General features: G+C 38.6%; 1 protein-coding gene and 1 non-coding gene across 26 annotated transcripts in view; both read left to right on the forward strand.

Moving 5' to 3' along the window:
• GREB1L (GREB1 like retinoic acid receptor coactivator) overlaps window positions 1–16431 on the forward strand; it is a 334722-nt gene that overhangs the window by 204405 nt on the left and 113886 nt on the right. For all 25 annotated transcript variants that reach the window (XM_054244041.2, XM_078347854.1, XM_078347858.1 and 22 more), the window contains 3 exons: window positions 1989–2165; window positions 7754–7930; window positions 10811–10933. In XM_054244041.2, the coding sequence (XP_054100016.2) occupies window positions 1989–2165; window positions 7754–7930; window positions 10811–10933 (477 nt within the window). The remainder of the gene's footprint in view (window positions 1–1988; window positions 2166–7753; window positions 7931–10810; window positions 10934–16431) is intronic.
• Window positions 9120–9283, forward strand: LOC118147102 (U1 spliceosomal RNA). Its single transcript, XR_004733266.1, has one exon. It is a non-coding gene; the product is annotated as a U1 spliceosomal RNA (small nuclear RNA).

Raw genomic sequence — 16431 nt, forward strand, 5'->3', positions numbered from 1 at the left:
GAAAAATTTATACAGGGTCTTGCTCTGTCGCCCAGGCTGGAGTGCAGTGGCATAATCTTGGCTCACTGTAACCTCTGCCTCCTTGGCTTAAGGGATCCTCCCATCTCAACCTCCCCAGTAGCTGGGACTATAAGCGCTCACCACCAGGCCTGACTAATTTTTTTGTAGAGATGGGGTTTCGCCATGTTGCCCAAACTGGTCTAGAACTCCTGGACTCAAACAATCTGCCCTCCTTGGCCTCCCAAAGTGCTGGGATTACAAGTGTGAGCCACTGCATCTGGCCTCATCCACTGTTTTGATGATTTTTTTTTTTTTTTTTTAATTCTCATACCAGGAACTGATGGCATTCAATTATCTGTTGACACTTGGTTAAAATCATAACATGAATTGATGCTAGGAGAATCTAGCATGGTTTTTCTCTACTTTGTATTTAGCAGTGATAATGGTGCTCTCCTTGGGTTTGTGTATGGAGAGATAGGTGTCCTCCTTGCTTCCAAAATTTTCTGAAATAGCATTTTATAAAATAGCATTTTATTTTCTGTTTTTGAGAGCAAGTCATACTGTTGCCTAGGGTGGAGTGCAGTGGCATGACCTCGGCTCACTGCAACCTCCGCCTCCCAGGTTCAAGCGATATTCCTGCCTCAGCCTCCCTGAGAGCTGGGATTACAGGCATGCACCACCATGCCTTTTTTTTTATTTTTAATAGAGATGTGGTTTCACCATGTTGGCCAGGCTCATCTCAAACTCCCAACTTCAGGTGATCCATCCACCTTGGCCTCCCAAAGTGCTGGGATTTCAGGTGTGAACCACTGTGCCTGGCCTGAAACAGCATTTGTCATACTTTTATTCAGTCTCTCTTGGTTTTAAATGACAGAAACCCAAGTGGCTTAGGAAAATGAAGAAATTATTGAAAGAATTCCAAAGCAAAAGGTTTCATGGCCAAATCATGGGAAGGGTAGATACAGCAGACCCAGGGATCCAAATATTGCCAGAACAATCTTTCAGCCTCTTCCCTGTGCTGATGGAGTTCCCTCCCAGGTCAAGGAAGAGGGCTGCCACAGAGCAAACTGAGCCATGCTCTACCTGCCTCCATGTTCAGATTTCCTAGGGTCTGAACCAGATGGGCCTTATATCAGGTGTCCACCGTTGGACCAATCAGCTATGGCCAGAAAGTTGGTCTATCAAAGTGGGCCAGCTGGATCAGGTGCTAGTTCCACATCAATTTGTAGTGTCACAACTCCCTGGGGGAGTCATATGATTAGAGTACAGACAGAATCATTCCCCAGAAGATTTGCAGCAGAACTGTAGCCATCCCCTGTAACACTATCTTTGTGATTCTTGGTTCCTTGTACATTCCAATTGACTACAATGTAAGTTCTTGGAAGAAGATATATTTTGTTCATTTGTATATCTCCTGGTCTAGGACAGTATCTGTTGTAAATGTTTGTTTAATAAATCGTGAACTGATGAATTCATATAATACATTGTGATATACAAAGGGGTTATGTAAGATTTTATTGCATCTTGTTGTGTCATGTCAAGTCATGGTAAAAAGCGAAATGCTCTAACAGCTCTGGCCTGTTCATCTAGGAGTCTCCAAATTCTGAGCTTCAGTCTCTTCCTCTGTGAAGAAAAAAGTATCTCTATTATGACATTGTCCCCATTTAGAAAGTGAATTTGCATTGGAAGTAAAATCATTGTATTACATGTACATAAAAATTACATGGGTTTCAGAGTTTGTTATGTATTCATCATTGCCTCACTTGTGAACCAGAAAATATAAAGTTTTTGACTGAAGCAGATGGAAATATTTCCTTTCAGTGTCTTTTCAGCTTGTTCAGAGGGCCACACTTGATAGATTTTTCTTCTGGTTGGAGTATATGGGCTTTAATAGTGATTCCCACAAATAAATCTACTCTACAAATGATAAGGAGATATAATCTCACTAAGCATTTCACTTTGTCCTTTTTTTTAAAACTGGTTTTTAGGTTTTTGTCAAGCAGGAAAGGATTTGCGTTTGGTATCACTGTGTATGGAACAAATTGACATCCCAGCAGGATTCCTCCTGGTGGGGGCCAAGTCTCCCAATCTGCCTGAACACATCCTAGTTTGTGCTGTTGACAAGAGATTCCTACCGGATGATAATGGGAAAAATGCACTTTTAGGTGAGTATTTCATGCCTATAAAATTCCTTCCAAGATGAGGGAGTTAATTTTAAAAAATATACTAAAGGATCATTTTGGGATTATATAGTGAAATTTTAGTGAAATTGAGCAGATGATTTAGTTCAATTATGAGACATTATTTTCTTTTAGTAATTTCTTAAAATTTTTTTTTCTTTTTTGAGATGGAGTTTTGCTCTTCTCACCCAGGCTAGAGTGCAGTGGCACAATCTTGGCTTGGTGCAACCTCTGCCTCCTGGGTTCAAGTGATACTCCTGCCTCAGACTCCCGAGTAGCTGGAATTATAGGCGCCCACCACTGCACCCTGCTAATTTTTATATTTTTAGTAGAGACAGGGTTTCACCATGTTGGCCAGGCTGGTCTCAAACTTCTCACCTCAGGTGATCTGCCTGCCTTGGGCTCCCAAAGTGCTGGGATTACAGGCATGAGCCACCACGCCTGGCCTTTTCATTTTTATTCATTCTGAAAACACTTACCTTAAATAAATGACTTTTAACCTGGCATTTTTAAAAAGCATGCAATTTATCAAAAATTAATATTTTACAAAGAAAAGAGAATTTACTCTCTCTAGTCGTTGATTTGGACCTGATATCAAGTCAACTCTGAATTATGTATCTGTGGATTATTCCCTTTGTAGATTATTTGTTGTTTTTCCATACCACCCATTATTTCTAGCTATAATTACATGATGTGATTCTCGCTTTATATTTAACATTAGTTCAACCACAATAACTAGGACTATGTATCTTTATATCTCTATATGATATAAAATGTAAATGACTTTATCTCAGAATTATTTTACTTTCTATTGTTAGAGTCTGGGCTTTTTCACAACATAGCTTCCCTATATCATAGGAAATAACAGACTTGATTTATTTTATTTTAAATGATTAAAAAGATAAGAAAACACATGAGATCTGTTGCTTTTTTACTGCTGCATTTCTCTACTGTTGTTTTGGTTTCTCAGAATTTTTCTTACTATAGGTGAAATCATGTTTTAGGCACAAATACCAGTAAAAAGGAAAAAAATTGGTCAGTGAATTCAAATATTGCGTTGATGATGATGTGTATTTATTTTTGTAGTCTGATACATTCTTCCTAGTTATATAGTGTCATCAGAAAGTCTAGCAATACATTGATCAATATCTTGAGCCAGAAAGTAACCCTGCATATGCCTCATAGATGTTCCTTAAATTATAGTTTAAAGGCTTCTCATGGTTTATAGGAAAAGGAATTGTAATTTTCATTTTTCATAAGGCTCTCATTAAAAAAAACATTTTCACTTTGTTTTAGTGAAATCGAGCAGATTGTTTAATATAGAAGTCTAATGATAAATATGCTGGACTAAAATAGCAAAGAAGGTCCAATATTCATTTTTTCATTCAGCAGTATTTATTCAAAGTGACAGAAATCAGACTAGGCTCTGATGTAGGAACACAGCAATTATAAGACACAGTCCTATTCCTCACAGAGCTTACTACCGAGTAGGCTATAGTAGAACAACTTCAGAAAACTTTTTAGCATTTGAAAAGCGTTATAGTCTCATCTAATGAGACAGTTCACGTGTGGCTCTGACTGTAGACAATGAAAATCTCTCATAATGCATTTTTTGTTTAATGATTCTTTGTAACTAGAGAATCCTCTTAGAATATGTCATGGAAAAGACACAGAAAACACCATCAGAATAATAGATTTCATAATCCTTAAAAATCAGGAGTGAGACCAAAGACCATGGGCTTTGGAATCAGAACTGTGTTCAAATCCCAGATTTGCCACTTAGCACTTTAAGAACTTCAGCACTTTAAGTTCAGTATTTTAGGAACTTAAAGTCTTAGATTGTCCATGCATATAATGGGGCCATTAACACCTGCCTTGTGGAGTCATAAAGATCAAATTAGATGATGTCTTTAAAGCACCCACCCAGCACAGTGCTTGCGACATAGTATTTGCTCTTCAAATGGTAGTTATTTTACTATTGTATTTATTAAGTACCCTTACAGACTTGGAACCTTGCTTTCTCCAGCCTTGTAAGTGGACATAATTTTTCACTAACCCTCTTCCCCATGTAAAAGTGCAATGCAGCAACAAAATGTCAGGTTTTTCTTAAATAAGCACATTGTTGAGATTTTTACATGTTTAGTACTCTATTGTCCAAAAACTAATATTCATCCAATATTTCTTAAAGTGGATGATTTTTATATGCAGTAAAATATAGTGGGAAAAATGTTTAAGCTTCCACTATTCTAGAACTCCTATGGATTCCAATATCAACTTGTCTAAATTTTAATATAAATTATGCAGATTCCAAAGACTGTGGGGGAATTGATTTAAACATATATTGATCCAGTTGGTAGTGCCTGTGCCCCAAATCTACCGTGCAATTGGAAGACTTGATTGCCAGAAAAACTAGAAGGTAATTTGGTTGTGAGTGGTATTATTTTTTGTTTTCAATGACAACAAGAATGTTAAGCAGATAAAATCTCCCTTGAAGGAAGGCTAATGCTGAAATCATACAGAGTTTTTAAAATGGACTCTAGGATTCTAACTCTTTTATATTGTTAACTTATTATTAATGTGAAGATCCTCTCCTTTGCAGATTATTCAGACCCATGGCTTTTCTTCCTCTTCACACTCTTGCTTTTCACCTCAAAATAGAGGAAATGATAAACTGAACCTCAGTACTTTGTTAATTCTAATTCTCCACTAATCTTTTCGAAACCACTTGGACCTATCAGTTAAAAGCTTCATGTTTTGGCACTGTTCTTGATTATTTTGACTGAAAGATTCTTGTAGCTTTTTTCTGTGTCTTGGGTATGGCATATCTACTTCACAGGTCAGGCAATTTTCCATGAAGGTGCAATGATCAGACCAGAATGTAATTTCTACCAAGGCAGGGGCTTTTGGAAAAAACCTGGTACCTACAACAGTGTCTAGCACATAATAGAGTACAGTATTTGTTGGATGCATGGACGGATGGGTGGGTGGGTGGGGGGATAGATGGATGACTTTGGTGACTTAGGCAGCCATTGGCAACCTTTTTTGGGGGGGAGGGGCTACTACTTTAAGATATTAGTCAAATAGTCAAATGCTCTCAAATATAATCCATCTCTGAATATATTCTAAGTCATTTATACAATTGTTTACATGTCTATAAAGTGGCAGTAATAAATTATTAATTCTATGTAATTGACCAGAGATTATGAATATCTGTTTTTCACCACTGTTTCCCCAGTGTTCAGGAAAATGCCCAGCATATAGGTAGATGCTCAATAAATAGTTGTGATTGAATAATAATAAACTGGACTTCCTGTTTATAAATGCTTTGAATTGATGGTTAGCATTCTGAGATTAGGATATTGTGAGATAGGCTATCTTTAATCCTTGTGGCTTTTCTCTTCTCTGTTTATACATCTTTATTTATTTATTTATTTTAAAAAATTTTTTGAGATGGAGTCTTGCTCTGTCGCCCAGGCTAGAGTACAGTGGCACGATCTCAGCTCACTGCAACCTCCGCCTCCTGGGTTCAAGTGATTCTTCTGCCTCAGCCTCCCACGTAGCTGGGACTACAGGCACATGCCACCATGCCCAGCTAATTTTTTGTATGTATATATTTTTAGTGGAGACTGGGTTTCACCATGTTAGCCAGGATGGTCTTGATCCTCTTGAGCTTGTGATCTGCCCGCCTCAGCTTCCCAAAGTGCTGGGATTAAAAGCATGAGCCACCCCACCCAGCCTTTTATATATCTTTGTTAATTATAAATATATATCAGATTGAGGTCGGGTGCGGTGGCTCGTGCTTGTAATCCCAGCACTTTGGGAGGCTGAGGCAGGCAGATCACAAGGTCAGGAGTTTGAGACCAGCCTGGCCAAAATGGTGAAACCCCGTCTCTACTAAAAATACAAAAAAAATTAGCTGGGTGTGGTGGTGCCTGACTGTAATCCTAGCTACTCAGGAGGCTGAGGTAGGAGAATTGCTTGAACCCGGAAAGGGGAGGTTTGCAGTGAGCCAAGATCGTGCCATTGAACTCCAGCCTGGGCAACAGAGTGAGACTTCGTCTCACAACAAAACAAAACAAAACAATACACACACACACACACACACACACATATAAGGTTGGTTTAGGGGTCTGAAAAGAGTATATCACTTCATCGGTGAATTTGTTTTCAGTTATTTACATATAGATATATTGCCTTTATACAATATGGAATGCCCTTTCTTATTACAACTTTTTTGTCATGTTAATCTACATAATAGTAAATATGTTATATCCTCATCAGACACAACTAGAAGAACTCACTCTCTTACTGTCTGCTTTTACTCCGTGTTTTAAGGGGGACTGAAAGTTGATTTTTTTTTTTTTTCCTGAGGCAGAGTTTCACTCTTGTTGCCCAGGCTGGAGTGTAGTGGCGCGATCTCAGCTCCCTACAACCTCCACCTCTTGGTTTCAAGTGATTCTCTTGCTTCAGCCTCCTGAGTAGGTGGGATGACAGGCACGTGCCACCATGCCCAGCTAATTTTTGTATTTTTAGTAGAGATCGGGTTTCACCATGTTGGCCAGGCTGGTCTCAAGCTCCTGACCTCGTGATCTGCCCTCATCGGCCTCCCAAAGTGCTGGGGTTACAGGTGTGAGCCACTGTGCCTGGCCAGAAAAGTTGATTTTCAGTAAAGCAAGGCGCAGCTTTTCATCCTACCAGTTTTCTCTGTTTCTTCTTTTTTCCATGTCCCCTGTTCCCACCAGGTCACTAAAGTTTTTATTTCATTTGATTTGTCTGAGTGAGGAACTGTTTGGATATTAGATCTAAAGGAATAATAAGCTAGTATGAATAAAGAAGTGTTAGAAAAGGGGAAAGGGGAATCACAAGGAACTCCTGTCAGAAATTATAGCTAAATCTCACAGAAACTTGATGCTGACAAAACCCTGAATTTGCACATCTAGCCTGTGCTCTGCTGTCCTCTTCACAGATCAGCTTTCTCTTCATGGTTCTTGGTTCCCATACCTTAGCTTACATGTGGCTGACATAGACCTAATTTGGATTCCAATTCTATAAAACCTTACAAATCCAACCTCCAGTACACTGCCTGACTTTTTGTATTTATTTCAAAATTCCAAGACAGAGAGTCTGACTGTCCCAGACTGAGTCAGACGACGAGGCATAGGCTCACCAGCTGTGGTCATGGAGGTAAGTTCATGTGGTAGAGAGGGCAGAGAACCAGGGTGAAGGTGCAGGTTCTCTAAGAAGGAGTATGTGGGGAAGAAATAATAGACATTCTAGAGCCAAGCTTTTTATTATATTATGTGCTCTATTTCCTTAACCATTACTCTATTTATCTACTCTATTTCCTTATCCATTATTTTTTAGAGCAGCATTTAAATTATTTCCAGTCTTTCACTGTTATAAAATAACTGCTAAAAAAAAAAAGTGTACCTGTTTTTTTTCCCTCTAAATTATTTCCTTGAAATTGAGACATTTTTGGGGCAAAGAATGCAAATGTTTCTATGCTTTTTACTATGGAAAAGTATTGTATCAACTTACAAGGCCATTAGTAACATTGGTTTTCCTCACTTCAGGGTTTTCTGGAAATTGTATTGGTTGCGGAGAAAGAGGATTTCGATATTTCACGGAATTTTCAAACCACATTAACTTGAAGCTCACCACTCAGCCAAAGAAGCAGAAGCACTTAAAGTACTACCTAGTCAGAAGCTCCCAGGGTGTGCTTTCTAAGGGACCTCTTATCTGCTGGAAAGGTAGTCAATTTCCAGGAAGAAAACGGGAGGGAATGGAGATTTTACAATGGTGACAAGTGAACCATACAAGGTTCAGGGTTCAGGTGCAATACTGATAAATATCTGAGGTTTAGAAGGATATCCAAAAATGTAAAGCCTTCTGGTAGGTTATTTGGCTTGCCCCTTACTATTTTTAACAGATACAATTGAAGTTTAGGAAAGTGCATGTTGGCTGGGCACAGTGGCTCACGCCTGTAATCCCAGCACTTTGGGAGGCCGAGACGGGCAGATCATGAGGTCAAGAGATCGAGACCATCCTGGCCAACATGGTGAAACCCTCTCTCTACTAAAAATACAAAAATTAGCCAGGCATGGTGATGTGCACCTGTAATCCCAGCTACTTGGGAGGCTGAGGCAGGAGAATTGCTTGAACCTGGGGAGATGGAGGTTGCAGTGAGCAGAGATTGCACCACTGCACTCCAGCCTGGTGACAGTGCAAGACTTCATCTCTAAATAATTAAGTAAAGGACAAATACATGTTTCTGTATTTGTCTCTTGGGAAAGGAGTACAGCTTTCAGGGGGGAAATAATGGACTCTTTCTAGCTCTTCCATCATTTAGAGAGGACCTCAGGGTGAGAGCTCTATTTTTCTCTGTTTAATTTCTTTGGAGGTTCTCCAGCATTTTTTCTATTTTAACTAGACCTAAACATACTTAGAATAAACATTAATGTTCTCTTCATAATAACCTGGGAAAATACACTATTAAGTTGGCAAAGTGTTATTTCTTATACATTAGAAAGAACTTATTTATAAAAATGAATCCAGTTGAAACTTCACATCTTCATGTGCTTGATAGGAGTTGACAGAAGTTCTCTTCACTATGCTAAAGAAAAAAAGTATTTAATTATTATTCTATTGATAAGTTTCTTAGATGCTGAGATTTTTTTCTCCATTTGATATTTATCTTTAATGTTTCTATTTAATGTCTACACAAGATTTTGCCTGACTTTGAAAAACAGCATCATATTCCAAATTCCAACTGCAGATTTGTTTCTGAGCCCTTCACCTTAATTTCTCTTGGTTACCTTTGAAGTAGCATTATATGGTTCTTTAGGAAATGGATACATATTCCAAGACAGGTATCATCAGAACTTAAAGCTTGTGACCACTGAATCATAAGCTGGGGAATTACAGATAAGTCTTTATCCCATACTTACTCGGCAGGGAAGATACCATGATCATGAAGGTGCTTTTCCCAGGGCAAGGCTTATCCATTGCACTCCGGATGTGCTGACCCCTGCAATTTCCCCAAATGAGGGAAACTCGACTGCATAATTTGTGGTAGTGGGGGACTACATTTGCACTTTCCCCTGGTTTTTCGTAAAAAAAATAATAAAAAGGAAAAAAACGTCTTTACCCTATTAAAGGATTTTTCTCATAAAAATCATTTGAATGTCATAAATCCTAAGAAAAGAATAAAAATAGGATAGATATTACCTCCCTCCCTTTTAATTTCCTTCTTTAGCTTTGTTTTGGTTGTATAACATATTTTTAACTTCTTAGTATTCAATGGCAATTCATCTTTCTATTTTTTTTTTCTTTTTGAGACAGGATCTCACTCTGTTGCCCAGGCTAGAGTACAGTGGCTCACTGCAGCCTCCCCAACCCTGGGCTCAAGTGATCCTCCCACCTCAGTCTCCCAAGTAGCTGGGACTACAGACGAACACCACCGTGCCTGGCTAAATTTTGTATTTTTTGTAGGGATAGGGTTTTGCCATGTTGCCTGGGCTGATCTCAAGCTGAAGTGATCCACCCACTTTGGCCTCTCAAAGTGGTAGCATTACAGGGATGAGCCACCATGCCTGGCCTCTTCTTCCTAATAAAGAATAACATTAGTGAAAGAAGCCTCATGTTTATAATAGTTGCTATTTTGGAACTGAAATTATATCTATGTAATTTATATATGTACACATAATAGCAATATACATGTATGTATATATTACATATTGGAAATACGCTCTTAGGCTAGAATACAATAGCTCTTCATAGAAAGCCATAGCATAGAAAGTTACAGAAAACTGCTTCCAATCTTTGTATGTATCTGATAAACTTGGAGATAGTCTAAAAAACCATCTATAATTAACTTTGTCATATATAATTATTTATATTCCTTTTTCACATGCTACTTTTTGAGACTAATAGGGTAAAATTTTGTTGGAAGTTAACAGTCCCACAGGCTGTCCTAGTATTTACTTTCTACCTGAATCAGTACAGAGCACTATTAAAATATGCCAGAGGCCCATTAATACTGGTTTGCTTAAAATGAAGCTTGGTATAGCATGATCAGTATCACTTTGAATATAGTCTCCTTTAATAAGAACTGAGAATAATACTAATTTGAGCATAAATTTTTCTCTACTGCCTACACATTTTTCTTTGCTTCTGTTTTGGACCTAAATTAAGGTTGTGAAGAGAAGGTTGTAGGCAGCCTAGACAGACCCTAGGTTACTTTTTATACATAAACCAATCCCAGGTAGGATGTTAACTGGTATTGAAAGACTTAATAGGTTTTCATAAATTACTAATGTGTTAACCTCTGTCCTACCCATTAAACTACCATGACTGTATTGGTTATGAGTATTTTTCCTCTGGGAACTAGTATGTAGGGAACAAAGGTCCAATTTTTTTTGAAACTATTTATTTGCCTTCTAAACAAAAGCACTGTGTTCATTAGTTTAAATGTTCTGTTGGAGTCAGGATTGGGGAAGGGACTCTCTAGAGAGGCGTCTGCCACTTAAGGAGCAGCAATTTAATTTAGAGATTTTATAGATTGTGTCCCCATCACCTGTTTTAACAGAATACTGATCATTTCATACAATGTGATTTTTACTCTTTTCCAGAATGTAGAAGCCGACAATCCTCTGCTTCTTGCCAAACTATTAAACCAAGCTCTTCAGTATCGTCAACTGTGACCCCAGAAAATGGGACAACTAATGGATACAAAGCAGGATTCCCTCAGACAGGTATGGGGTATTTTCTTTGGCATTTCGAGTATCACTTGTATATTTAATGAGGCTTTTTAAAAATACTGCTGGCTGGTTTGAATAGAGAGATTTCAAAGTAAAGATATTACTTGAGTTACTATTAGAATTAGAACTCAGCCTTGGATTAATCTTTGGATGACCAGGACCGAAGTCCTTATAGTCCTGACAGTTGGTAGGAAATTTAGCTGAAGCCTAGGACGTCATTCTAGGGGAGACTGACAGTAAGCAGTAAGTAGAAATGCAGACATGAGGGAAGTCTGCGTCATAGCCATCTAGTGGCAAGGTCTAGGGACACAGTCATGAAGACTGGAGTTCCAGGGTAGTGGGTAGGGCTCTAACTTACTGGGATACAAAGCAAGGTCCTAGGCTATGATTATGGATGACAACGGATAAATCCAGGATCTAGTTTCTAGTGGTACAAGAGAGGGACTTAGTTATGAGTAACTAGATAAAATCTTAGTGCCTGAAACTAGGTCACAACATCAGGGCAGGATCAGCAGAATGACTGATCTGCTACTGAGCAGATAACCTACTTGTCTGAGGCTTCTAAAAATTCCTCCAGTATAGAGCACCAGTTCAGGCCCTGAAGCCAAGATAAGATTCCAAGTGGGACCAGGCACGTGGCTCATGCCTGTAATCACAGCACTTTGGGAGGCTGAGGCAGGCGGATTGCCTGAGGTCGGGAGTTCGAGACCAGCCTGGTCAGCATGGAGAAACCCCATCTCTACTAAAAATACGAAATTAGCTGGGTGTGGTGGTGTGCGCCTATAATCCCAGCTATTTGGAGGCTGAGGCAGGAGAATTGCTTGAACCTGGGAGGCGGAGGTTGCAGTGAGCCAAGATCGCATCATTGCACTCCAGCCTGGACAACGAGAGCGACACTCTGTCTCAAAAAAAAAAAAAAAAAAGATTCCAGGTAGAACTTCATGGCTCCAGGGGCCCAAAGGGCTGGAGGGCTTTGCCTGAAAAGATCACTGCAGATAGTATTTGAGAAAACTACTCAAAACCAGCCTTGGTTATATCTCAGACAAGAAGGAAAGTATTTTAAAAGACTGTGAATTTTTTTCATGTCACTTGTTTTTTGTAGAGTACCTTTTACTTGTCTGATACGCAAACTTCATAGCATATCTACTTTGCCAATGTGTTTACTCAACCACAAATTGAGAATTAAGTGGTCTTCATTTGCTATATAACATACCTCTGTCAAATTGTGAAATTCTGATGAGCTGGTCACTTGTTTCTACTCAAGTTATAAGTGATTATTAGAATATGTTAGCAACAGCAGCAATGATAATAAGGCTAACTTTCTTTGGGTCATTTCTTGCTATGTGCCTGTACTCAGCTAAGTCCACCTCTTCCTGGATTGTAAAAAGTTTGGCTTTTAAATTGCCAGGGAGATTTAGATAGTGGCTCTGATTTAAGAGAATAAGCCACTTCTCTTTAGAATAAATGAAAGAACATGGTGTCACTAGGTATTCTGGAAAGAAACAAGTTAACATTTGGATCTGGGCATTGAAAAATTAGCCTTCATTATATTAATGACACACCACATGTCTCTCTTAGAATATCATTTTAGTAATTTGATTGATCCCATGGTATATGTTATTAAGCCCACAGTGTTAAAAGCTAAGATTTACTTTATTACAACAAAAATGTATCAAGTGTTTATTTTGTTTTAAGAACTTTATCAGATGCTATAAGGCAGGGTTCCAGTACTCAACTAATGTCTGCAATGATAATCCCAGCACTTTGGGAGGCCGAGGTGGGCAGATCACTTGAGGTCAGGAGTTAGACACCAGCCTGGCTAACATGGCAAAACCCTGTGTCTATCAAATACACAAAAATTAGCTGGGAGTGGTGGTATGTGCCTGTAATCCCAGCTACTTGGGAGGCTGAGGCACTAGAATCAGTTGCACCCATGAGTTGGAAGTTGCAGTGAGCCAAGATCGTGCCACTGTGCTTCCAGCCTGGGTGACAGAGTGAGAGTCCATCTCAAAAGAAAAAAAAATTAATATAAGGGATTAAAGAACAATAAAACAGGGCCAGGCTTGGTGGCTTATGCCCATAATCCCAGTACTTTGGTAGGTAGGCCTAAGCGTGTGGATCCTTTGAGCTCAGGAGTTTGAGATCAGCTTGGGAAACATAGTGAAACTCCATCTCTACTAAAAATACAAAAATTAGCCGGGTGCTGTTGCAGTGAGCCTAGATACCACCACAGCACTCTGGCCTGGGCAACAGAGCCAGACCCTGTCTTAAAAAAAAAAATGGCCGGGCACTGTGGCTCATGCCTATAATCCCAGCACTTTGGGAAGCTGAGGCGAGCGGATCACAAGGTCAGGAGATCATCCTGACCACACAGTGAAACCTGTTCTCTACTAAAATATAAAAAATTAGCCTGGCATGGTGGTGCATGCCTGTAGTCTCAGCTACTCAGGAGGCTGAGGCAGGGGAATCACTTTAACCCAGGAGGCAGGGTTTGCAGTGAGCCAAGATCACACCACTGCACTCCAGCCTGGGCAACAGAGCAAGACTCCGTCTCAAAAAAGAAAGAAAAAGAACAATAAAACATGTAACCTTTCCTAAGAGGGAGAGGCAGGTATGTAAATAACCAGTGTGGTACCTGAAAATAATGACAAGATATTAAAATGTTAATAAGAAGTAATACAATTTTAATTCTACCAGGAAATATACTTTGTAAACAAATTTTGCTTTGAAAGAGGAAATCAAGATTCAGGCTTTAGCAAAGTCTCCTGCAGTTGCCATGATGAGATGAGACACAGGCCAGGAACAAGGGGAAGGCACTGACTGACTCACCGTGAACACAGTGGCCAAGTTTTATGCTCACATTCGTTTGTGTCCCTGGTGAGGATGTAAGTGGTAATTTGACTATGAAAATTAGTTATTAACAATTTCAATATTTTGAAATTGAAAGATACAACCCAGAAAATTAATAAAAGAAAGTACCTTTACAAGTGATACTTTGTATCTAAAATTTTCATGTAAATGAATTGTGTTTATAGATTCTTTAATAATTTCTTTCTTCTGACACTTGAATATAATGAGCTGTAGAAATTTCATGTTGGCATTATGATACCATTGCAAATATTAGCATATACAGCACCTCCTTAACTCATCGATTGAGATTCACTTTTCTCTAGGAGATTGTCTTCTCCCTAATCTTAATCCACAGTCAGTGACTGCCTGTAATCCACAATTTTTGACCTCAAGTGTGGGTACACGCATTGCATAGTATTTGAAGCACAGTTTAATACATTATTTGCATGCCTTTGTCTTGAGTCCTACCTGTTAAGTTCTGTATGTTCTGTTCTGGCTGGGTCACCACTTACTGTTGGCCTGTTTTCTCTTAATCTTTTATTTTATTATCTTTTTTTTGAGGCAGAGTCTCACTATGAAGCCCAGGCTAGAGTGCAATGGCATGATCTTGGCTCACTGCAACCTCCACCTCCTGGATTCAGCAATTCTCCTGCCCCAGCCTCCTGAATAGCTGGGACTACAGGCTCACCCCACCACGCCTGGCTAATTTTTGTATTTTTAGTATAGATGGGGTTTCACCATATTGGCCAGGCTGATCTTGAACTCCTGACCTCAAGTGATCTGCCTGCCTTGACTTCCCAAAGTGCTGGGATTACACAGTGAGCCACTGTGCCTGGCTTTCTCTTTACATTTTCATGTAATTGCTAATTCAAATTTTGGTCTCCAATGTCAGTGAAATATTTTTTATTTTTACTAAAGGGGGCTATATTTTTATCTACCTGCATTATAAATGTGACACACATACATACGATGTTTAATCGGGACAAGAATTCAAGAATAGATGAAAGATATATTTGTCTAACTCAGGATTTTGAAAATTTCCAAGTTTTTTACTAAAGGCTTTATTGTTTTAACTCTTGTAGTTAAGTCTATGAGCCATTTCGAGTTATTTTTTGTATAGTATGAAATGAGAGTTTAAATTCATCCTTTCATGTATGGATGTCCAATTTCAGACCATCTTCTCATTAGTGAATTGCATTTGTCAAAAATCAGCTGACTCTAAATATAAGGATTTTTTCCGGAAAAATTGCTAAAACAGACCTCTTCAAAATTCAAAATTTTGCACTTCAAAAGTCAATTGACTCTAAATATAAGGATTTGTTTTTGAAAAAAATTGATAAAATGGATCTCATCAAAATTCAAAACTTTTACACTTCAAAATTTTAAGGATAAAGAAAATGTGGTTTATATACACAATGGAATTCTATTTAGTTGTATAGTAAATAATTAAATCCTGTTATTTGCAGGAACATGGATGGAACTGAAGGTCATTATGATAAATGAAGTAAGTCAGGCACAGAATGACAAATATCACATGTTCTCACTTACTCGTGGGAGCTAAAAACAGTTGATCTCATTGAGACAGAGAGTAGAATAATGGTTACCAGAGGCTGCAAAGGATGAGGAGGTGGGGGGTGAAGAGAGGTTGGCTAGTATGTATAAACATAAAGTTAGCTAGAAAGAATAAGTTCTAGTGTCTGACAGCAGAGTAGCATGACTGTCGTTATCAATAATATACATTTTTAAATTGCTAGAAGATTTGAATGTCTCCAACATATACACAAAAATGATAAATATTTAAGGTGATAGATATCCTGCTTATCCTGATTTGATCATTACATATTGCATGCATGTATCAAAACATTATATGTTGTGTACCCCATAAATATGTACGATTATGTATCAATAAAAAGACACCATTAAGAAATGAGAAGACAAAAAAGAGTGATAAAAACATTGGCAAAACACAAATCTAATAAAGTATTAACATCCAGAATTTACAAAAGCTTAATAATAAGGTGACAAACCAACTGAAATGTGGGCAAAGGATTTGGAATAGACATTTCTTCAAAAATATATATACAAATGGCTAACAAGCACATGAAAATATGCTCAATGTCATTAGGGAAATGCAAGTCAAAACCATAATGAGGGCTGGGTGCAGTGGCTCATGCCTATAATCCCAACACTTTGGGAGGCCAAGGCAGGTGGATCACCTGAGGTCAGGAGTTCAAGACCAGCCTGGCCAACATGGTGAAATCCCGTTTCTACTAAAAATACAAAATTAGGCTTGGTGACACGCACCTGTAATTCCAGCTACTTGGGAGGCTGAGGCAGGAGAATCGCTTGAACCTGAGAGGTGGAGGTTGCAGTGAGCCAAGATTGCACTATTGCACTCCAGCCTGGGCAAAAAGAGCAAAATTCTGTCTCAAAAAAAAAAAAAAGAGAGATTCACATCCTCTAGAATGGCTGTCTTAAAAAAGATAATAACAAGTGTCTGTGAGTGTGGAGAAATTGGAACCATTATACACCACTGATAGGAATGTGTTGGTAAAATGTGGCAGCCATTTTGGAATACGGTTTGGCAATTTCTCAAAAAGTTGAACATAAAACTACCATGCAACCCAGCAATTTCACTCCCA

The sequence above is a fragment of the Callithrix jacchus genome, chromosome 13, assembly GCF_049354715.1.
Source record: "Callithrix jacchus isolate 240 chromosome 13, calJac240_pri, whole genome shotgun sequence".
Classification (NCBI taxonomy): Eukaryota; Metazoa; Chordata; class Mammalia; order Primates; family Cebidae; genus Callithrix; species Callithrix jacchus.